The sequence below is a fragment of the Colius striatus genome, chromosome 9 (assembly GCF_028858725.1).
Source record: "Colius striatus isolate bColStr4 chromosome 9, bColStr4.1.hap1, whole genome shotgun sequence".
Taxonomy (NCBI): domain Eukaryota; kingdom Metazoa; phylum Chordata; class Aves; order Coliiformes; family Coliidae; genus Colius; species Colius striatus.
In genome coordinates, this window is record NC_084767.1 from 24,191,651 (window position 1) to 24,214,235 (window position 22,585).

A 22,585-nucleotide genomic window follows, 5' to 3' on the forward strand; every position below is an offset into this window, starting at 1 on the left:
TTGGGTGAAGCAAGGGCGCATTTGCAAGCTCTGAAGTGGTGACTGAGCTGACAGCTGCCCAAGGCAGTCACTGTGAGAGGTGTATTTTTAAGCAGAGGGTGCTGAACCCTTCCTAGATATTATGGGGCTGCGGATGCTGATGGGCCAGCTCTGCCCCTGTTGCTGCTTCTCCTCAGCTGCCATGGGCGACTTCCCCTCTCTCTCGTGGTTCTTAGCATGGTGCTTCTTGTGCAAGACCCAAGCTTCCTGCTAGGTTATACTGTGATCTGTGTTTTAAGCCCAATCCAGAGCTGTACCCCATGGGGACCTTTAGGCCTGGTGCAGAAGATGCTCCTCGGAGGGTGAACTGCAGGGGAGACTGGTCCCCAGCGCTGAGCTCAGCACCCCCTCAGGCCTGCTTTTTGGAAAAAAACGTCTGAATTTCCAATACCACCATGGGAGACGGAGGCTTTGTGCAAAGCACCAGGCTGGAAATGCCTCCAGTATCAAATCTGGCTGTTTCTGGGGAGCACAAAATGAGGCTCAGGAGAAGGTGTGTACGGGTCGAGGCCAGGGTCAGGCAGGTTTGCAGGAGGCCGACAGTTGCGGTTTGCAGGCGCCAGCCAGAGCCCAGCCCAGGCTGTTATGTGCGAGCGCTGCTGGGGGGGGTGGATTGTTACGTTTATTTTTAGTCCTGCCAGCACTTGCTCTGTCCCCCACAAAACCATCTGCTGCCTCCAGTGGGCTGGTTTGTTGGCTTTAAATCAACAACACTCGCACACACATACACCCACCCCCAAGTTTTCCACATTTTGACTGCAAACTGCGATGTTTTTCACACGCAGCTTCTGCCTCCTGCCCCCATGTCCTCTCTTTGTCCTCCTGTGAGTGTTTTGAATGAGAAGTTTTGGGTTGGGCCTGATCCTTCCTTAGGCTTTGTGCTTCAGTCCAGGCAGAGCACTGGGGTGCTGGGAGAAGACTCACTCCAGCATGACCTGGGGATACTCCGGAGGGTGCCCAAGCTCTGGTGGGGATGGTGCAAGATACTCACCAAGCTGAAAATGAAAACTGGAGTTTAATTAATTAATTAATTAATTGATGATCTGGGAGATTTAAACATTCCCCAGGGAGCATGAGTGACCGGTAGCATGGTGACCAGGGCTGGCAAACAGAGTCTCGTGTGTCAGCCTGGCGTAGAGTGTCAGTGTGTGCAGCATTTCATGCAGGGAGGGCAGGCAGCTCACACAAGTAGGAGAAGTGCTCCTGCCTCAAGCTAGCAAGATAGTGGGCACTTGCCTGAGGGCTAAAGCCAAGGCTCAGATGGACAACACCCTAGTGAGGACTGATGTGTCCACCCAGACAGAGCCGGTCAGCCAGTGGATTGCAGGGGGTGTTTAGGATTTTTAGGCACATCTGCTGCTGAGGTAAGGATGTGTCATAGGTACCCTCTAGTTCAAGAGCAGCAGTGTCAGGTGAAAGAGCTGCAGGAAACCCTTAGTAGACTCTGTAGTATTAGAGGAGCAGAGGTGGAGATTGACATATGGTTCCACAATAAGGTTCAGTCCTCCAGTGAAACTGAAATGCCTTGGACCCTGGTAACAAAAATAGCAGAGGTCACCTTCATAACCCTCCTTCCAGAGTGCCAACTACAAATAAGTATGAGGCACTGATGACATAGACAAGGAAGCTCCAGAAGGGGGAATCCCAGCCAACAATTCACCACCAGCTGCTCCATCAGCAACGGGTAATGGGCACCATAGAAAGAAGCGACGGGTGCTTGGTGTGGGTGACTCATTGCTAAGAGGCACTGAGAGACCCATCTGTGGAGCAGATAAGGAGTCGTGAGAGGTGCTGCCTGCCAGGAGCCAAGGTCTGTGATGTGGCTGAGGGAGTGCCACGGCTCATCAGGGACACAGGCTACTACCCACTACTCCTGTTCCATGTGGGGATGAATGATGTAATGAGACACAATATCTCCAGAATCAAAAGGCATTTTAAAACCTTGGTGGAGCAGGTAAAGGGTAGGTGGGCTCGGGTTATTTTCTCTTTCATCCTGCCTATGAGAGGTAAAGGGGAAGTCACCAATGCAAAAATTAGCCAAGTAAACTCCTGGCTGAGAGGTTGGTGCCGGCAGGAAGGTTTCAGATTTTATGACAATGGATCCTTCTTTGGTGACTGTAACTTGATAGGACAGGATGGAATTCATCTCTCATAAGAGCACTGGAATATTTGGGAATAGGCTAGCCAACTTGATCAAGAGGGTTTTAAACTGAGGGACTTAGGGGCTGTCCTCTCTAGCAGGGAAACAAGTCAGGGTAGTGAACGCTGATAAGTGCCCTCAGCCACACACCGTGTTGAGATGCAGCAGGCTGACCACCCTCAGGGAGAGCCAAAACAGGGAGGATGCTCTTGCCTCCATCCAGGGAAACCTGTGTGTTTGAGTAAGCCCCTGCGCTGCCTCTACACCAACGCACGCAGCCTGGGGAATAAGCAGGAGGAACTGGAGGTGTGGGTGTGGATGTGGGGCTACGACCTCATTGCAGTCACAGACACGTGGTGGGACAGCTGCCATGACTGGAGCACAGCCATGGAGGGCTGTGTGTTGTTCAGGAAAGACAGGCCAATGAGGTGAGGAGGTGGAGTTGCTCTCTATGTGAGGGAGCAATTAAAGTGCATCAAGCTCTGCCTTGGTGGGGATATGGGTGAAAATTAAGGGGCAGGGTAGGGCAGGTGATATTGTTGTAGGAGTTTGCTACAGGCCACCTGATCAGGAGGAGGAAGTGGATGAGGCCTTCTATGAACAGTTGAGAGCTGCCTCACAGTCACAATCCCTGGTCCTCATGGGGAGGATATTAAAAATATCCCTGGTATTTGCTGGGACAGCCACCCAGCCAAGCACACGCAGTACAGGAGGTTCCTACAGATCGTTGACGACAACTTCCTGTCACAGGTGACTGAGGAACCAACAAGGAGAGGTGTGCTGCTGGACCTGGTACTGACAAATAAGGAGGGTCTGGTTGGGGATGTGAAGGTTGGAGGGAACCTCAGCTGCAGCAACCATGAGATGGTAGAGTTCAAGATCCTGTGTGGAAGAGGCAGAACACAAAGCAGGACCGTGACCTGGACTTCAAAGACCTGCTTGGAGGGATCTCATGGGATAGGATCCTAGATGGTGGAAATGCCCAAGAGAGCTGGTCAGTCTTCAAGTGCCACTTTCTCCAAGCCCAGGATCAGTGTGTCCCCGCGTGTAGGAAAGCAGGAAAAAGAGTCAAGAGGCTTCCATGGATGAGCAAGGATCTGCTGGGCCACTTCAGGCAGAAAGCAGCCATCTATGAGAGGTGGAAACAGGGGCTGGCTTCTTGGGAAGAGTACAGGAACATTGCCAGAGCATGCAGGGGTAAAACCAAGAAGGCCAAAGCCCTTCCAGAATTAAATGCGGCCAGGAAAGCAAAGGCAAACAAGAAGGGGTTTTTCAGGTACATCAGTAGGAAAAAGAAGATGAGGGGGGATGTGGGCCCACTGCTAAACACAGAGGGTGTCCTGGTGACCGAGGATGCAGAAAAGGCCAAAGTACTGGATGCCTTCTTTGCTTCAGTCTTTACAGCCAAGGCCAGCCCTCGGGAAGCCCAGTCCAACAAGGATAGGAGGATGGCCTGGACAGTAGAGGACTTGTCCTGGGTGGGTGAGGAAGAGATTAAAGACACGTTGGGCAAGCTTAAGGATCATAAGTCAATGGGTCCTGATGGGATGCATCCTAGAGTGCTGAGGGAGCTGGCTGATGTGATTGCTAAGCCTCTCTCCATCATTTTTGAACAATCATGGAGGACAGGTGAGGTGCCTGAGGACTGGAGAAAGGCCAATGTCACTCCAGTCTTCAAAAAGGGCAAGAAGAATGACCCAGGAAACTACAAGCTGGTCAGCCTCACCTCCATCCCTGGAAAGGGAATGGAACAACTCATCCCGAATGTAGTCACTAAACATATGAAGGAAAAGATGGTTATCTGGGGAGTCAACATGGCTTCACCAAGGGGAAATCCTGTTTAACCAACCTGATATCCTTCTGTGGTTGCATAACCAACTGTCTAGTGGATGTCATCTACCTTGACTTCAGCAAGGCTTTTGACACTGTCTCCCATAACATCCTCATCAGAAAGCTCAGGCAGTGTGGCTTGGATGAGTGGACAGTGAGGTGGATCGAGAGCTGGCTGAATGACAGAGCCCAGAGGGTGGTGACCAATGGCACAGAATCGAGTTGGAGGCCTGTGGCCAGTGGAGTTCCACAGGGATGGGTTCTGGGGCCAGTCTTGTTCAACATCTTCATCAACGACCTGGATGAGGGGACAGAGTGTACCCTCAGCAAGTTGGCTGATGACACCAAACTGGGAGGACTGGCTGATTCCCCAGAAGGCTGTGCTGCCATTCAGCGGGATCTTGACCGGCTTGAGAGTTGGGCAGAGAGGAACCTCATGTGACAAGTACAGAGTCCTGCATCTGGGGAGGAACAACCCCCTGCACCAGTACAGGCTGGAGACTGACCTGGAGAACAGCTCTGCAGAAAGAGAGGTGGGAGTCCTGATTGACAATAAACTAACCATGAGCCAGCAACATGCCCTCATGGCCAAGAAGGCCAGTGACATCCTGGGATTCATCAAGAAGAGTGTGGCCAGCAGGTCGAGGGAGGTTCTTCTCCCCTTGTGAGGCCTCATCTGGAGGCCTGTGCCCAGTTCTGGGCTCCTCAGCTCAAGAGGGACAGAACTTCTGGAGAGAGTCCAGTGCAGGGCCACCAAGGTGATCGGGGACTGGAGCATCCCTTCCAACCCTTACTGTTCTATGATTCTATGAAAGGCTGCGGGCACTGGGGCTGTTTAGTCTGCAGAAGACTGAGGGGGGAATCTCATTTATATATATATATATAAAGTATATAGATGGTGGATGTCAGGAGGTTGGGACATCCTTTTTTTCTCTTGTGTCTAGCAACAGGACAAGGGGTAACGGGATGAAGCTGGAACACAAAAGATTCCATTTAAATATAAGAAAAAAACTATTTTACTGTTCAGGTGAGGGAGCCCTGGCACAGGCTGCCCAGGGAGGATGTGAAGTCTTCCTTGGGGTCTTCAAGACCTGCCTGGATGCGTTCCTGTGTGACTTGATCTAGGTGGACCTGCTTCTGCAGGAGGGTTGGACTAGGTGATCTCTAAAGGACCCTTCTAACCCTACCATTCTGTAATTCTATAAATAGAGTTACTAGTTTGCAGAGCATGTGGCAGCTCTACTGAGGTGAAAGTGAGGATGCTGGCCCGGCTCTCCTAGAACCATGAAATACGTCTGACTGTCGTCCCCAACCAAAGTTTTGTCACCAGGGCAAGTGGCCTGGCAGAGATGAGGTGACTGAGGGATGTTGGCCATGCAGAACTGGCATAAAATCAGGTTTAGGATTAGCCAGAAGCAACCATCTCCTCCCCAGCATTGGTTCCCAGCTGCTGACCACCTGCTTTGGCAGCACGTCTGTCTGTCTGGGCTTTACGTGGTTTAGTCTCAGGTTCCAGGGTTCATCCTGCCGGATGGGGACAGGGCCAAGGCAGGGCTTGGAGCACACTCAGCAAATGAGCTCCAGATTTCCAGCTCTTCGTGGGTTTTATTTTGCAACTGGGTCTACACCACAAGGCTTATCGTCTATAATACGGAGGTGGTGGGGGGGAAAGGGAAAAGAGACTTAATCTGCTTTAATCTTGGGCTTGTTGAGAAAGCTAATAATTTCACAGGGGTGCCACAGCATTTGGGAGAAGCCTGGAAGAAGATTGTGAGATGTTTGTGCTTTGAGCCCTGAGCCTTTCTGGTGCTGGGATTTAGCTACATGACGCTTGTCCATTGCCAGCCGATCTGCTGCCCTCCTCTTCCTCACTCAGTACTTTGCCTCAGCATCCATAACCTTCTGATTTCAGAGCCAGGCTTGTGTCTGGCTGAAGTGGTGGTGTGCAGCTGCTGTAGTGTGGTATCAACGGGGGATAGCTTTAAATTTTGATAAATTTGGTTTATTATTGCAATGGTGAAGGTTTAACACTCCTCAGCTACTTTTCTGTGTCGTGATAACTCATGCTGTCTCATCTGGAGCCAGACCAAAGCAGCTGCCGCAGGGTGAGGCAGAGTGGGAGTCCTGCAGCCATCCAAAACCACACCCAAGGGTCCGAGGGACTCCTCTCCACCCAAATCCCCCAGCAGGTCCCAAGTTCCCACCCTTTGCTGTGGACAGTGGCCTAAGCACTCCAAGTATTTGGGGGCTGCAGAGGGGCGACTCAAGGAGGGCACCCCTGGGCAGGAGCTGCTAGGGATGTGCTATGGTTTTCATATGCAGACTGCCAAATAAATAGCAAAATTATGTTTTGTTAAAAAAATAAGATAAAAATAAAGCCCCACTCTTCTGCACAGTTATGCACAAGTAGCAAAAAATAGAGCTGGAACGTGATGCCTGCCTGCAGTGTACTCCAGGAGCTGCAAAGGCTGGCACGTTGGAACCAAGGGCAAGATATTATTTATAGCCAGGTTCAGTACATCATTCCTCTGAAGCATTTTTCTTACTTCCAACCTGCTCCCTCTTTCCCATTTCTGTCCTTTCCCTTTCTGCTTGCTACTAGCATGGCACTAATTGTGCACAAATTTGTAGGGGAGTAAGCAGCGTCTCTTCCTGCTCTGCTCCCAAACCAGAAGGCCCTGTGTAGCAGGGACACAGCCCGCAAGGAAATGAAATCAGAGGCGGGCAGCCAAAGATGAATTCCACCACGTGTGCCTCTGTGCCCCATCAGAGACGGGTATTTGTTTCCAAGTGAAGAGAAAGGAGAAACTGCTGTGCTGTTCAGGTGAGGGAGCCCTGGCACAGGCTGCCCAGGGAGGTTGTGGAGTCTCCTTCTCAGGAACCCACCTGGATGCGTTCCCGTTGGACCTGATGGAGTTGAGACTGGTTTAGCAGGTTGGGCTGGGTGGTCTCTGAAGGCCATTTCTAACCCCCACCATTCTGGGTTTCTGGAATTCTGTGAAGTGTGGCACTGTGAAGATAATTTTTAAGGGGCCCTTTGCTCAGCAGCAGACAAGATCTGTCTGGGAGCCATGGGGTTTATTCCCCAACTTCCCCCACACCCTTACTCATTTTGTAAACAAAAAAAATGGCAATTTAAAGCCTAAATATGTGTGTCAGGTGATCAGCAGAGACTAAATCTGCACCCTTAGCTGGTACATTTTGAATAATTGATTTATCAAGTGTCAGGCACTTGGGATGGTAATGGAGGCTGACACTGCAGGGTTAGAGGGATGTGAAGAGGGAAGTAAAACCTTGAGAAGGAGGTTCTGAAGGAGCTGGCTGAGAGTTGGGTTGCCCTGCTGTCCAGCTTTGCTTTGGAGGATGCCCTCTGCATGAAGCGCTGCGGAGGGGCTACGCGGGGGCAGGGGCTGTGGTGGGGCTGTGGTTGTGCTGGGGCCCGCAGGCAGGGCCTGACCCCCTCGCCCCTCGCTGTCTTCCAGCCCATCACTTCATCACGGTGACGGCATGCCAGGAGGCCGACTACGGCTGGATGATCCGGCACTACTGCCTGAAGCAGTTCCAGCTCAGCATGGAGGGCATCGGGCAGCGGCTCTGGTGCGACTGGGATGAGACTGTGGGGTGAGTGAGGTCCCTCTGCTCGCTCCTCGCTGCTGGGCACCTTGGGCCCCCTTGCATCTGTCTTTGATTTTGAGGTGTAAGGAGATCGGTGGTGGGCTTTATGTCATGCAGGGGAGGAATAAATGTGTCATTTCTGCTGCTGCTGCTTCTGCCCTGGCTCCCTTCCTGCTGGGTCCAGCTGAAGGAGCTTCCCTATCCTGGTTGCTTGTGGAGGGGCCATGAGAAAGGCTTAGAGAGGGGAGTGGTGGCTGTTGTCTGCCTAGGCTTCAGGGAGACTTTTCACACTGTCCCCTGGAAGATCCTCACAGTAAAGTGTGGACTGGATGAGCAGAGTGTCAGGTGGGTTGAAAGCTGTAGGAAAGTCTGGGCCCAGAGAGTAGTCAGCATGGGACAATGACTAATCCGAGGTCAGCAACTAGTGGTGCACCGCAGGAGTGAGTGCTGGGTCCAGCCCTGCTTAACCTCTTCACTAACAGTCTGGTTGGTGGGGCAGAGTGTACCCTCTGCAAGTTTGCAGATGACATCAAACTGGGAGGAGTGGGGACACACCAGAGGGTCATGCTGCCATCCAGAGAGACCTCAACGAGTCAGGAAAAGGGGCTGAAAGGTAGCTCATGCAGTTCAACAAGAGGACGTGCAAAGTCCTGCCTCTGGGGAGGAAAGACCCCGGGCACCAGGATGTGCTGGGGACATCCAGCTGGAAAGCAGCTCGGCAGAGAGGGTCCTGGGGTCCTGGTGGGTATCAGGCTGAACATGAGCCAGAAATGTGCCCTTACAGCAAAGAAGATGGATGGTATCTGGGCCTGCATTGGGAAGAGTGTTGCCAGCAGGTCGAGGGAGGTGATTCATCTCCTCTGCTCAGCAGCAGTGAGGATGCCCCTGGAGTGCTGGGTCCAAATCTGGGCTACTCAGTGCAAGAGAGACAGGTGCTTACTGCAGAGAGTCCAGCGAATGACCACGAAGACTGAGGCATGTTTCCTATGAGGGAGCTGGGGCTGTCCAGCCTGGAGCAGAGCAGGCTCTGGGAGGTCTTATTAAGGTGTCTAAATATATGAAGGGAGGGCGCAGAAAGGATGTAGGAAAAAGGATGGCTATTTTCAGTGGTGCCCAGGGACAGAACCAGAGGCAATGGGCACATACTGAAGCACAGAAGAGTCCCTTTGAACATCAGGAAACACTTTTTTCACTGTGAGGGTGACCAAGCCCTGGCACAGGTCCCCCAGGGTGGTTGTGGAGTCTCTGTCCTTGTAGATATTCAAAAGTCACGTGGACATGGTCATGAGCAACCAGTTCTGGGTGGCTCTGCTTGAGGGGTTTGAAAAGACAAGGTGGAGCTCCAGCCTCAACCATCCTGTGATTCAATGGGCTTTCAAAGAGGCAAGTCTCAGCAGTGTTTGAAGTCAGGATGACAGTCTTGCCCAATACAGCTGTGTAGGTGTGAAGAACCTGCCTGCCCCAGTGATGGAGCTTCCCTTGGAGATGACCACAGCTGTCTGCTCCATGCTGTGTGCCAATGTGTCAATAATTGAGATCCCTGTAACAGCTCTGTGACCTCTTCTAGTGACTCTCTGCTTGATGGGCATATTTTTTGTGAGATTTTTCTCAGCACTCAGGTTCTCCAGCCAGTTCACAATGCTTTAAAACCTCACAGCCCAGTGAGATCCTCCCAGACTATCAGACAACCCCAGCATGTCCCACTGGATCTTCTGGCTCTCCAGCTGCTTCCAAAAGTTACGTGTTGATTTTTCTTAGCAACTAGAGGGAGAGGCTGTCACAGTATGTCATGGCAGTCTCCTGCTAAGCCTCCTGTTGGTAATCTGTGTCAGGGAACGAGCTGTGATTTATGCCTTAGAAGCAGAGATGAAGTCTGCTTTCCTGGTGGAGTGCTCGATGGCATCCTTGCAGGGATAATGAGGGTGATAAGGGAACCCTACTTCATGCAGGAGCATCAGGTAGAGGAGGGATGTTGCATATGGGACTTTTTTGGCATTTCTTTTTGTTGTGGGTTTTTTTTTTTTGTTGCAAGCCAGCTGAATTAGCTCTTTGCTATTCATAATCAGCTGAGCTGAATTTTTTAGTACCATCAGGGCATTAATCATTCTCCTGGTTAGGTGGTTTTGATTGAAGTTGCAAAGACCAGTCAAGGGTGTCTGTTGGCATCAGGGCCCAAAAAGAGAAAATAAACCCCTGTTTTCCACTCTGGGCTGACTTTCTGCATCATACAGAATTGTTGTGCCATGGTCTTTCTCTGGGAAAACAAAACAGCATGGCTTTTTGGGATGAATCAAGAAGAATGTGGCCAGCAGGTCCAGGGAGGTTCTTCTCCCTCTCTACTCTGCCCTGGTGAGGCCTCATCTGGAGTCCTGTGTCCAGTTCTGGGCTCCTCAGCTCAAGAGGGACAGAGAACTTCTGGAGAGAGCCCAGGGCAAGGCCACCAAGATGATCAGGGGACTGGAACATCATTCATACGAGGAAAGACTGCGGGAACTTGGGCTGTTCAGCTTGGAAAAGAGGAGACTGAGGGGGGATCTCATTAATACTTACAAATATCTAAATAGTGGATGTCAGGAGGTTGAGGCATCTCTTTTTTCAATGGTATCTAGCAACAGCACAAGGGGTAATGGGATGAAGCTGGAACACAAAAAGTTCCACTTGAACACAAGAAAAAACTATTTCCCTGTTCAGGTGAGGGAGCCCTGGCACAGGCTGCCCAGAGGGGTTGTGGAGTCTCCTTCCTTGGAGGTCTTCAAGACCCGCTGGACACATTCCTGTGCGACCTGATCTAGGTGAACCTGCTTCTGCAGGGGGTTGGACTAGATGATCTCTAAAGGTCCCTTTCAACCCCTACCATTCTATGATTCTATTAAGTGGGGGTGAGGTCAGTTGGAAATGGCAAGCAGAGGCTGCTCTATGCCGTGCATGTTTTGCACAAAAGTGAGGAGTTTTGGTTGATTTCCTACTCATATCCATTTCTTCTGTGCTAAATTCAAACCTAGATATACGTATGTATGTAAAACACATCTATAAGTAGCTTTTGCACAGGAGAGCTTGAGTCTTTGCTTCCCCATTATCAGTGATGAAATAGAGGGGAAGAAAAGCGAGTGGCAAGACTGACATTGAGAAACCTCATCTGGGCCTCAAAACTGTCCAGGGCTGCTGCCATTGCTCCAGCTTCTGCCCACCTTGGGGATCTCTGTGGGACATGTCCTCCTCCATTGACACCTTTGGAGGTAGCATCCAGCTGTGGTCCAGAGGTGGTGAGTGGCAGGAGAAGGGGATAGCCATCTCCCTAGTGCTTCCTGGCTGTGCTGGGGCTGAGCTCCCAGCCCTTGGGACATCCCAGCAGAGCCATGCTGACTCTGGGCTGTCCTTGTGCTGGGGCTGAGTCTGTCCTGGGGCAGGACGTTACTTTTGGTCCTGGTTTGGTGTGACCTGCAAGCTTGATGAGATGCAATCTGTCTCCTCCTCCAGCCCTCCATTGAAGCCACTACACAGGAAGCAGAGGTGTATTAAGGAGCTTGTTCTTTACCTCTGACATCCTATTTTTCCTCTAAATAGCTTCTACTAAACTAGTTTTCCTTGAGGCACTTGGGGGAAATGTTGCTAAACTTGCAGTGTTTAATTTGATTGCATAAGTCCATTTGCTCTGTGCAACCACAAAACTTGGGGTTAAAGAGATTACATTCTTCTGATCTTCCTATGCTCTCAGGATACTGGGAAAATCAGGTAGAAATAGCTCAGCTACTGCTGTAAATAAGGATATGGGCTTTGGGTGGCTACCTTGTTCAACACATGTGCATAGGATGTGCATAGGACCTATCATCCCCTTTTAGGAGAAAAACAGCTGTTAGGAGATGCAGCATTCAGTGGGGAAATGCCCCTTAGGCCCATCACTCACTGCTCAATTGAGGATGACATGATAGGAAGATCTGGATAAATGAACTGGCTCAGCAGAGTTTGTGATTGTGATTTATTGGTTCTTTTTATAGGCTGCAGATTCTCCTCGCATCTTACTCTCTGAGGTATTAACCAAGTTCTTGCATTGCTGGTCCCACTGCATTCAGATAGGACAGAGAGGTCTCTCTGAACAGGGGCATTTGCTGAGGTTGGGCTTGGACTGTGTGGACAAGCACCAGCTCTCTGAGGTTTGTCCAGCATCATTGAGCTCCACTGGTTTTCTTAGCTCTGCTTCATTGGAGAAAGTTGATGATTTTTAACATGCAAGCCCTTATTGTGTACCAGGGGAACATGTGTAAGCTGTTACATGCTTCAGGTAATGGGATGCCAGGCAGTTTTTAATAGCTAATTCCAGAAGCTGGACATGAACACCGTCTTCTGAGAAGAGAGCAGGACTGCTCTGAGGTGTTTTCCCTTGGGTTATCTGGTTTCACAGAATCACACAGAATCGCAGAACGGTGGGGGTCGTAAGAGGGCCTCTAGAGATCACCCAGTGTGACCTCCTGCTAAAGCAGGTTCACCTAGATCAGGTCAGACAGGAACGTGTCCAGACAGGTTTGGAAACCTCCAGAGGAGACTCCACACCCTCCCTGAGCAGCTTGTGCCAGGGCTCCCTCCCCTGAACAGCAAAGAAGTTTCTCCTCATGTTCAAGTAGAACTTCCTGTGTTCCAGCTTGTGCCCATTACCCCTTGTCCTGACACTGAGTGCTACAGAAAACAGAATGTCCCCCTCCTCTTGACATCCACCCTTTATAAGCATTGATGAGTCTTATCTTCTCCAGGCTAAACAGCCCCAGTTCCAGCAGCCTTTCCTCATAAGGAAGGTGCTCCAGATGCCATTTGCCTTCTTGGCCACGAGGGCACATTGCTAGCTCATGTTTAGTTTATTATCAACCAGGACTCCCAGGTCTCTCTCCAGAGAACAGCAGGTCACCCCCAGCATGTACTGGTGCTTGGGGTTGTTCCTCCCCAGGTGCAGCACTTCCTTCTCTTCCTCCCCTCAGGAAACGTGATCTGGCCTGGCCTTGGATGCTCCTGTCATGTGTGTCAGTGCCTGCTGGGTCTGCTCCAACCTGCTGCTCCCATTTCCCTGGTCTCTGGCCTGGGAGCAATTTAGCCCAAGCACTCTGGTGTTTTGTTTCCCAGGGCTTGCAGCCACCCTGTTATTTAAAGCTCGAGCTGCCTTGTGGTCTCCTGTAATTGATGGTGGTGGCCGAGATGCTTTGGCAGGAGCTCAGCTGTGCAGGACTGATGATCCCAGAGATCAACTTGGCTATTTTGATTCCAGCTCCAGATTGGTTGGTGTGGCAAGTGAGCTGAGTGATTAGCTATGGCCTCCTTCAGGGCAGCTATTTTGGAGACATGGAGCACTGGTGACAGAGCTGGGGCTGCTGTGGAGGGCTGGGTGCTAACTGCTCACCCACAAATGCCTCTGCTGAATTGTGGGTGTTTTTCTGGCAGGGTTTGCCTGCCAGCGGGCCATGGCCAGGGCACGCCTTTGCATGGCAGTTTCTGCACGATGTTGGTGCAGCGGGCGGCAGTGAGCAGGGTGGGAGGGTGCTCACTGCGCCGAGCGGGGCCACAGCTGTGCCTGTCACTCTAGCCCAGCCACACACCTTCCCCCAAACATATCTGCCCTGTGACATGCCTGAAAAATCTCTGGGGAATGCTATCCCCCCGCCACGACATCCTGTGGGCAGGAGCTGGTCCAACAGCTGCAACCAGGTCAAACAATCACAGAATCACACATTCTCAAGGGTTGGAAGGGACCTTGAAAGATCATCTAGTCCAATGCCTCTGCCAGAGCAGGACCACCTAGAGTAGGTCACACAGGAACTTGTTCAGGTGGGTTTTGAACGTCTGGGGCTCCTGAGGACAGTCTCCAGCACTATAGACAGAGGCAAAGAAGGCATTCAGTAACTCTGCCTTCTCTGTATCCTCTGTCACCAGGGCACCCACCTCATTCAGCAGTGGGCCTACATTGCCTCTAGCATTAGTTTTATCTGCAATGTATTTGAAGAAGCCTTTCTTCTTGTCCTTGACCTCCCTTGCAAGGTACAATTCCAGTAAGGCTTTAGCTTTCCTAGTTGACTCCCTACATGCTCTGACGACAGTCTTATATTCATCCCAAGTGGCCATCCCTTCCTTCCATGATCTATTGACTCTCTTCTTCCGACTTGAGTTTGCCCAACAGTAACCAGGCTGGTCTTCTAGCTCCCTTTCTTGATTTCTTACCTACTGGGTTGTTCTGATCCTGAGCCTGGAAAAAGTGATCCTTGACTAGAGACAACTATCTTGGGCTCCTCTATCCTCTAATACCCTGCCCCACAATTCTAATACCCTAGAAACTGTTTGAAAAGGCCAAAGGTGGCTCTGCTGAAATCCAGGGTTGTGATCCTGCTTGGTATTCTGTTCCTACCACACAAAATCCTGAACTCCACCATCTCGTGGTCGTTGCAGCCAAGGCTGCCCTCAATCTTCATTGCTTCAACCAGACCCTGCTTGTTCGTGAGTACAAGATCCAGTAGTGCTCCTCTCCTAGTTGGCACATCCACTATTTGCATCAAAAATTTACCATCAATGCACTGAAGAAACCTCCTGGACTGTAAGTGACTAGCCCTGTAGGACTTCCAGCAGATGTCTGAGTAGCAGAAATCCCCCATGAGAAGCAGGGGCTGTCATTTTGAGGCTGCTCCCAGCTGCCTGTAGAAGGCCTCATCAACTTCCCCATCCTGATCAGGTGGCCTGTAGTAGACACCCACAACAGTGTCACACATGCTAGCCTGCCCCTTAATTCTAGCCCACAAACTCTCAACTTGCCCCTCATCCTCACCTGTACAGGATTCAGTACATTCCAGCTGCTCTTTCACACAAAGAGCAACTCCACCACCTTGCCTTGCTGGTCTATCTTTCCTAAAAAGGACATAGCCATCCATGACCACATTCCAGTCATGTGAGCCGTCCCACCATGTCTCTGTAATTGCCCCCAGATCATAACCCCTTGCATGTACACAGACTTCCAACTCCTGTTTATTCCCCATGCTGCGTGCTTTGGTTTAGAGGTCCAGGAATCAAAGATGCTGCTTCCTGCTCCTGGCACACCTGATACCTGGCCCAACTCTCAGACCTCAGCACAACGGCAGTCTGTCTTCAGGTTATTTATCCATTATCTTACAGGGAACAGTTTGATTCATTATCTTTTTAGCTCATTATCTACTTATTTATCTTCAGGTTGCCAGGTCCCTTCTGGATACTCCCTTTAGCATGTCTCCGCACCACCTTGCAAAGGAAGAAATCAGCCTTGTGTTGGCTTGTTTTTTTCTCTTTCTGAAGCAAGGAATCTGAAGAAGAAAGGAAAAAAAATGTCCCTCACCTGGGAAGGAACAGCCCCACACACCAGTACAGGTTGGGGATCGACCTGCTGAAGAGCAGCTCTGCACAGAGACCTGGGAGTGCTGATTGATAATAAACTAAACATGAGCCAGCAGTGTGCCCTCATGGCCAAGAAGGCCAATGGCATCCTGGGGTGCATCAAGAAGAGTGTGCCCAGCAGGTCAAGGCAGGTTCTCCTCCCCCTCTCCTCTGCCTGGGTGAGGCCACATCTGGAGTATCATGTCCAGTTCTGGACTCCCCAGCTCAAGAGGGACAGAGAACTTCTGGAGAGAGTCCAGTGGAGGGCTAACAAGATGCTCACGAGGCTGGAGTATCTCTCACATGAGGAAAAGCTGAAAGACCTGGGGCTGTTTAGCTGGGAGAAGACTGAAGGAGGACCTCATCAATGCTTATATATACCTAAAGGATGAGTGTCGAGAGGAGAGGGACAGTCTGTTTTCTGTAGCACTCAGTGTCAGGACAAGGGGTACTGGGCACAAGCTGGAACACAGGAAGTTCCACTTGAACATGAGGAGAAACTTCTTTGCTGTTCAGGTGAGGGAGCCCTGGCACAGGCTGCTCAGGGAGGGTGTGGAGTCTCCTCTGGAGGTTTCCAAAGCCACTTGGATACGTTCCCGTGCAGCCTGATGGAGTTGAATCTGTTTCAGCAGGGAGGTTGGGACTGGATGATCTCTAGAGGTTTTTTCCAACCTGCACCATTCTGTGAAGGTGTGAAAAGGGGGAGCTGGCAATCCTGTGAACCTCAGCCAGCATCCCTAGTGTAACACCATCAGCCCTCAGGCTCTGTTGACAAATAAGCAGCAGATTCCCTTCTCACTTACAGTGGTAAAAAACCAGAAGCATTGCTTAGGAATTAAAGCAGCTTAAGCATTCGGTTCCCTCCAAGCCATAAATCAGGACTTGATTGCTTCCCACCAGCAGCCCAGCCTGTCCTGCCAGCCCCACACCCTCCTGACGCAGCATCCTTTAAACCCAAACTGTTTCCATGGAGATGGGAAAACAGTTTCAATTGCAGTTCACGTTGGGTAGGAAAAAAAAATATCCCAACCTAAGGCATGCTGTGCTTTGGAGGGCAGGCTGCCCCTCTCCCTGCCCACGGCCTGCAGCGGTGGGAAGGTCTGCCCTGTTCCTGCTGCTCTCCCACATCCACTCAATAACCACAGAGGTTTGTATTGGTTTTAGTAATTAAAGTTGGTCTTTTAAGGCATTTTTCAGGATTTTAAATTAAGATGCTGGTATTTAAGGCAAAAGTAAGGGAGAGGAGCAGGGAAAGAAGAGGGCAGTGTGGGCACAGACTGCTTCTCTTTTCCCTTTTTTCCGCGTCTTTGAGGACACGTGGACTGTCATGGCTCAGCATTCCTCCAGCCATGGGCCTTTCTCCATCCCTCTGTCTCAAAGCTGCCATTCCCAGGGGAGCCCTTGCTGGGCTCCAGGGATTTTCAGCACTGGGAAAGTTCCCAGGGAAGCCCAAGCCCAGCTGGGAAAAAGGGAACATTTGACTTGGGGACTCCTCTTCAAGGCCACCGAGCTCTCCTCAGGGATGATGGAAGCAGGACCAGCCTGAGTGCTCTCACCAGGATTTTTTTTCCTGCAGATACAACTGGACAGTCCTTGCATGTGACAAGGAGAGATTTCAAACACCTTCCCACGGGGGCAGAGGCACCTGATGGAATGGCTTTTGTCTCATCCTCTAATTTCAAACATCATCTTAACCAGCTGTCCCGTTGCCAGCCGGGTTTTGCAGCCTGGCTTTTGACAGTTACAGATGGTACACATCATGTAGCTTTGGGCTGTGTTGGCTATTCATAACCCCTGGCAAAGAGCATTAAAGACACTTGCTCCTTCAATTCCCTCTTGCTTCCAGGCAGGCTTCCAGGTAAAGTCAGGGACAACCATCCTTAGAAGAGTGTAGCCAGCAGGTTGAGAGAGGTTCTTCCCTCTCTCTGCTCTGCCCTGGTGAGGCCTCATCTGGAGTCCTGTTCCAGGCTCCCCAACTCAGGAGGGACAGAGAACTTCTGGAGAGAGTCCAGCACAGGGCCACCAAGATGATCAGGGGACTGGAGCATCTTCCTTATGAGGAAAGGCTGCGGAAACTGGCATTGTTTAGTCTGGAGGAGACTGAGGAGGGATCTCATTAATATTTACAAATATCTAAAGGGTGGGTGTCAGGAGGTTGGGGCATCTCTTTTTTCTATAGTATCTAGCAACAGGACAAGGGGTAATGGGATGAAGCTGGAACACACAAAGTTCCACGTAAACGTAAGAAAAAACTATTTCACTGTTCAGGTGAGGGAGCCCTGGCACAGGCTGCCCAGAGGAGTTGTGGAGTCTCCCTCCTTGGAGGTCTTCAAGACTCACCTGGACACATTCCTGTGCGACCTGATCTTGCTTGACCTGCTTCTGCAGGGGGGTTGGACTAGATGATCTCTAAAGGTCCCTTCCAACTCTTACCATTCCATGATTCTATGATCCTTAGATGTGGGATCATTAGAGCCTTAGGCTGCTCTGCAAAGCCACGGGGATGTGCCATGGTGCAGGTTGGTGGCTACTCTGCCTCCTTATTTATACTGACTGAATGGAGCTGTCATGGAGCTTGTTGGAAGCGCAGCCTATCCTATGATTAACTGCTCCTTGCCCCTTCAGTAACAGCTATAAGGCCCCACTCAGCTGGTTTCAGAGGACAGAGGACAGGTTTCAGGCAGCAGAGGACACAGGGTACAAGCATCGCTCTGCACACCCCCACCTCAGGTCTGATTTGAGGTCAGTGGCATTCAGGTATTTTAGGTCTTACCCAGACAATCATTCAAGTGTTTTGCCGTTGTGTGGGAACATGGGCCTGAGATTTGATGATATCTTTCTCCTGTTTGCAGAGGTGTCATCTCTGAAGCTATGTTCTGGGAGATCTGTGCCTTTGCTCAGCTGGGGGAGACAGTGTTTTGGGAGACAGTGTTTTGTGAGACAGAGGCTTGCAAATGAGCTGTAGGATTGTCTCAAAGCCAAAAGCTTGACTCTACCTTCCCTCCCAAGAGTTTTAACTCTCCATCTAAGGATTACATTGCTTTCTGTGCACCAGAAATAGCGTGATCATCCTGGCAGCTCCTAGAGCTCAGTTCAGCTTTGACCCACTGAGCATGGCAGGGCCCACTTTGCCTTCCCAGGGTGCAAGAGGAGTTCAAAACTGCTGTTTTGGGCAGGAAAACAAGAGCTTGGGATGTTTCAGCAGCAGCACAGGCCGAATTCCTTGGTGGGACCACATTGGCTCAGTGCTAACGTAATAATGTGGCTGTGCTTGAGAGGAGAGACAGAAGCAGGTGCCGCTTTGGGGACACGCGGAGCTGAGGGCTGGCCGTGGCTCCAGCAGGGAGGAGCACACGCAGCCCCAGGCAGCAGCACCGTGGGATCATGATCCCGACTCAGGAGGCAGCGCAAGCGGAGCCCAAGCTCTGCCCAAGGCCCGGCTCCCAGCTGCGGGAGCCCTTCAGCCTGCCCTCCCCAGCTCGCGCCGCTGCTCTGCGTGCAAGGACAGCAAGTGGAGGGCTCTGGCGGGAGCTGCGCTCCCAACATGGCGACATGTGGCGGCGTGGGCCTGGCTGGCAGGGACGCAGCTTGTGCCTGTGGATGACCAAGGCTCTCCCAGGCACAGTGGAACAAATGAAAGCACTCACCTACAGTTAGGAGTCTCTCAGTTGGCTGTTCGTACGGTGATCATGGTCAAGTAGTGCTTCGTGTAAGCAGAGAAAATGATCTTTTAAAGAGCATCCAGACTTGCTTTCCCTTGGCCAAGAGCTCAGCAGCCCTCGTCCTCTATGCCTCTAGCTGTTGCTGAAAATGTTTTCTTTTCCCTCCAGGCCCCTCCTGCTTGCTCCCCTCTGGGCTTTGGGGGCTGTGTGGGGTCTGTGATGCTGTTCTGAGGAAGTGATCCCACCCAGGATGGTGGCTTTAACAGAGATAGGAGACATGATACTTGGGTACCTTAAGGCACAGCTGCAGACCCCCTGTAAAGATGGAAGGACCTCCTTCTATGCCTGGACACAGTCATAGCCCCACGTCCACCACCTTGCCCCGTGGGGCTGTAGCTGCTTGACCCCACTCCTCAGGCCCATCACGTCTCTGGCTGCTGCCCATGGAGCTGCCTGAGCACTGACTGTGGGTGCTGCCGAAGTGCAAAGTAGCACTAGAATTTGCTGACACCGTTTTGCTTTGGTTACTTGCACGTGTTCACAGGTAACAATGGGAGCAGCTATTTACCAGCAGGAAAGCACAGCCTGAGCCAGGGATGGGCCAGGCCAGCTGCTGCACAGCCCCTCATTTTTTTTGAAAAATAGCTTTTACTCACATCTTAAGCCTTTCCCTCTGGTTCCTGAAGGTGCCTTAGCTCCTGAGTTCAGGATGCTGCTGAACTGTCAAGTGGTAATTTTGCACATCAGGATGCTGAGCAGGAGCTGCTTTCAGTAGCTCTGGGCACCCCGTAATTAAACCACAGGTCTGCGCAGCGGCTCCTCGGGCACTGCCATGTGCCAAGGGCAGGGCTGGGCCACGGCTGCCCACCATCCCAGCCTGGGAGCTGCAGAGCCTGCACGGAGACCAGGGATGCTGCTTGTAAAATCTTTCTTTCCCCAGGCAGGGTTTTAATTGAATACTTGTGTTTTGGTTAGCTCTGCATCTCTAGGCTTAGACGTAATTGAGATGGGGAAAAAAACCCACATTATAGATATGTATTTTGTAACACATAGACAATTTTAAAGCAGGTAGGATTTGAAATCCATGGTAATACCTGTCTTTGGCGGGGAGTGGGGGTGGGGTAGGTGGGCCTGTTCAGGACTGATCCTTGTTTTCCAAATATTGAGAAGAAAACCTTCAAGAATGGGCTTTTCAGGCCCTTGACAGGTGGGATGAGTGCTGCAGGGTGGCAAGCTGCCTAAGCATGCTCTGGTTCAGGTGCAACTCCCTCATTTTTAGGCAATTACAAGGCGATTTTTGATGTACTGATTTCTGTCCCTTTTTGGCTGGACCCACATGAAGGCCGGCAGCCGGGCGAGCTGCTGCAGGACTCAGCGTGGGTTTCCTGAAGGTCTTTGCCTAAAGGTGCCAGTGTTTTGTGGGTACAACAGGTATTTTCTAATAGCATTGGTCTGGCTGTGAAATCCTGCAAAAATTAACACTAAGGAAGCAAAAAAACCCACCTTGGTACAAGTAGTGGGAGTTAAAAAAAAACCCGTCTAATTTTATACTCATCTACCTACAATCTCTAAAAAATCCCTCAAAAATTCAAACAAGCACAATACACACCTGTGTAAACAGTATATACACTGTCCTATATTATCCAGGGGGAGGTGGTGTGCTGGTGGCTGGGTGCTGGTCCCTGGTGCTACCCCGGTGCCCCCATCTGTTGCAGAACCTACGGGGAGCTGACGAACTGCACGGCGCTGATTGCCGAGAGGCTCGACTGCTACTGGCCCAACCGGCTGGTGGATGAGTTCTTCGTGGCCGTCCACAAGCAGTACTTCAGGAACTGCTCACCCTCTGGCCGGGCGCTGCGTGACCCCCCCAACGGTGTCCTCTGCCCCTTCATCCTGCTGCCCATCCTCGTCACCCTGCTGATGACCGCGCTGGTGGTGTGGAGGAGCAAACGCAGCGAGGGCATCGTCTAAGGCCGCCCGGCCACCAGCGCTGGGAGGGACTGGGGGAACCTCTCCAGAACGTGCCTGATTTTTTGAGAAGATGGTGGCAGAGGAGCATGACAGGGCAGGTGCCCAGCTCCAGAGGCAGAGATGGAATGCCAGCGCTCATCCCTCGCTGGTGCCCTCTGCCCCGCACACGCATTGTGGCCCGGCACTTTCCAAATCAATCCCACCCTTAAGGCTTCGGCCCTGCCACACAGCCTTTCCCGGCTGCCTCCCTCCCGGCAGCCCTCACACAATCCTATGCCAGAAGAGGAAAATTTTAAAGGAAAAAATAAAGAAAAGAGGCGGTGGGGGTTAAGTGCTGCCAGCCTCAGTGCCGGCAGGTCTGGGCGCAACAAGACCACCACAGCTTCCTCTTTGTGCCCTTGTTTTTCCACACCAGGAAAAGCACCTTCTCCCCCAGCAGAAGGCCGGCGCCTGCAGGGAGTGGGGAGAAACGGGCGAGGGGCGCGGCTGGGAGCTGGTGGCACCTGCAGAGGCCTTGGCAGGGGCCTGGGGCTAACAGGCAATGGGAATAAGGTGCTTTTTCTACCTAAATAAAGACATCAACAAACCCAGTGCCCATCTCTGGTGCCAATCCTCAGGACTGGGATCCAAGTGGATCAAGGGCCTCCCTGGATGCTCCCCTCAGGGATCCGACAACCTCCCTGATAGTACTGACCCCTCCATCCCACGGGCAGACTTTGGGGTGGCACTGGAGGTCCCAGGGGTGAGCTGAGGGCTGACCATGCACAGTCTGCCCCTCTGAGGCAGTAAGGGCTCTGGGGGTCAGTCACTGCTGTGGGTGGGCAGATCGGGGACCTCTGCCCCTGCAGCAGGGTCCAGGAGTGGGGTCAGCTCCCTTGATGGGAGATTGGGCAGCATCTGGGGATGGGGGCAGACCCCAGACACCGTCAGAAGCCTCTGCCACCCTCCATGGCTCCAGCACCCCTGGCTCTGTTCCCCCTGGTCCTCACATTTCCCAAACCCCTCTAAAATCACACATGCTGGGCAGTGGGATGTCCAGTCATCCATCTGCCTGCCCCAGCTTGCCCTGTCCCAACCTCTCTTCCTCTTTTAGGATGCTGCAGCATTTTTTTTTTCTTTGCCATTTGATCTTTTTTTTCAGGGGCAGTTGAACAATTAAGAAATTTTTTTTGTTTTTTAAATCACCATTATTTTATGGAGAGTGCCCAGGACTCCAGAGACTATGGTCCCCACAGACAGGGAGAGCTGAAAAGGCTTTCTGTAAGATGGTTACCTGTCTAGGATAGATTTAATAATAATTTTAAAAAACCCATACACACAAAAAAAGCAGCAAGTTGTCCCAAAAGCTGCATGGGAGTTACAGAAGCCAGTTCCAGCACAAGGGCTACTTGCTTATGGGCCTCCATCCACTGACCAGCTACAGGGATGGTGACACTTTGGGGACAGAGAGGAGGATAATTTGCCTTCTACGATCACAGGGGGTGCATAGAAATATATATATATATACATATAAATAAATAAATACATATACAGACACAACAGCAAAACTGTCCAGAGATGAAGCTCCCCACCAGGCTCTCCTCCAGCATGCCGATCCCTGCGTTCCACTTCCCTGCTCTCCAGTAATGTCTACAGGAGCCTGTGAAGCTGTCATGGAAAAGGCACAGGGAAAATTTAACAAGCAAGGCTGCACTGTGCTTAAAACTTTCAACCTTGCTGTGCCAGGCTAACAACAGAGATGATCTAGATTTCCTTCAGCATCCGCAGAGGAGCAGGAGGAAAGAGTGAAGCGGAATCATTCAGGGGATAAAAATACAACAGCCAGCGCTCCGTGACACATGCACTTGCTCTGTAGGAAACCACACAAACATTTATTTATATGGTTTCTCTCTTTATAAAAGCTTCCATCACTTCTGTGGCACCTCCTCTGCCTGATCCCACCCACAGAAGGTGG

General features: G+C 51.4%; 1 protein-coding gene across 1 annotated transcript in view; it reads left to right on the forward strand.

Annotated features, from left to right (window-relative positions):
* LOC104552611 (RNA-binding protein 44) overlaps positions 1 to 21,266 on the forward strand; it is a 49,131-nt gene extending 27,865 nt beyond the window's left edge. The window contains 2 exon segments of the mRNA XM_062001954.1: positions 7,492 to 7,630; positions 20,376 to 21,266. Coding sequence (XP_061857938.1) covers positions 7,492 to 7,630; positions 20,376 to 20,631 — 395 coding nt within the window. The 3' untranslated portion in view covers positions 20,632 to 21,266.
* The last annotated feature ends 1,319 nt before the right edge of the window (positions 21,267 to 22,585 follow it).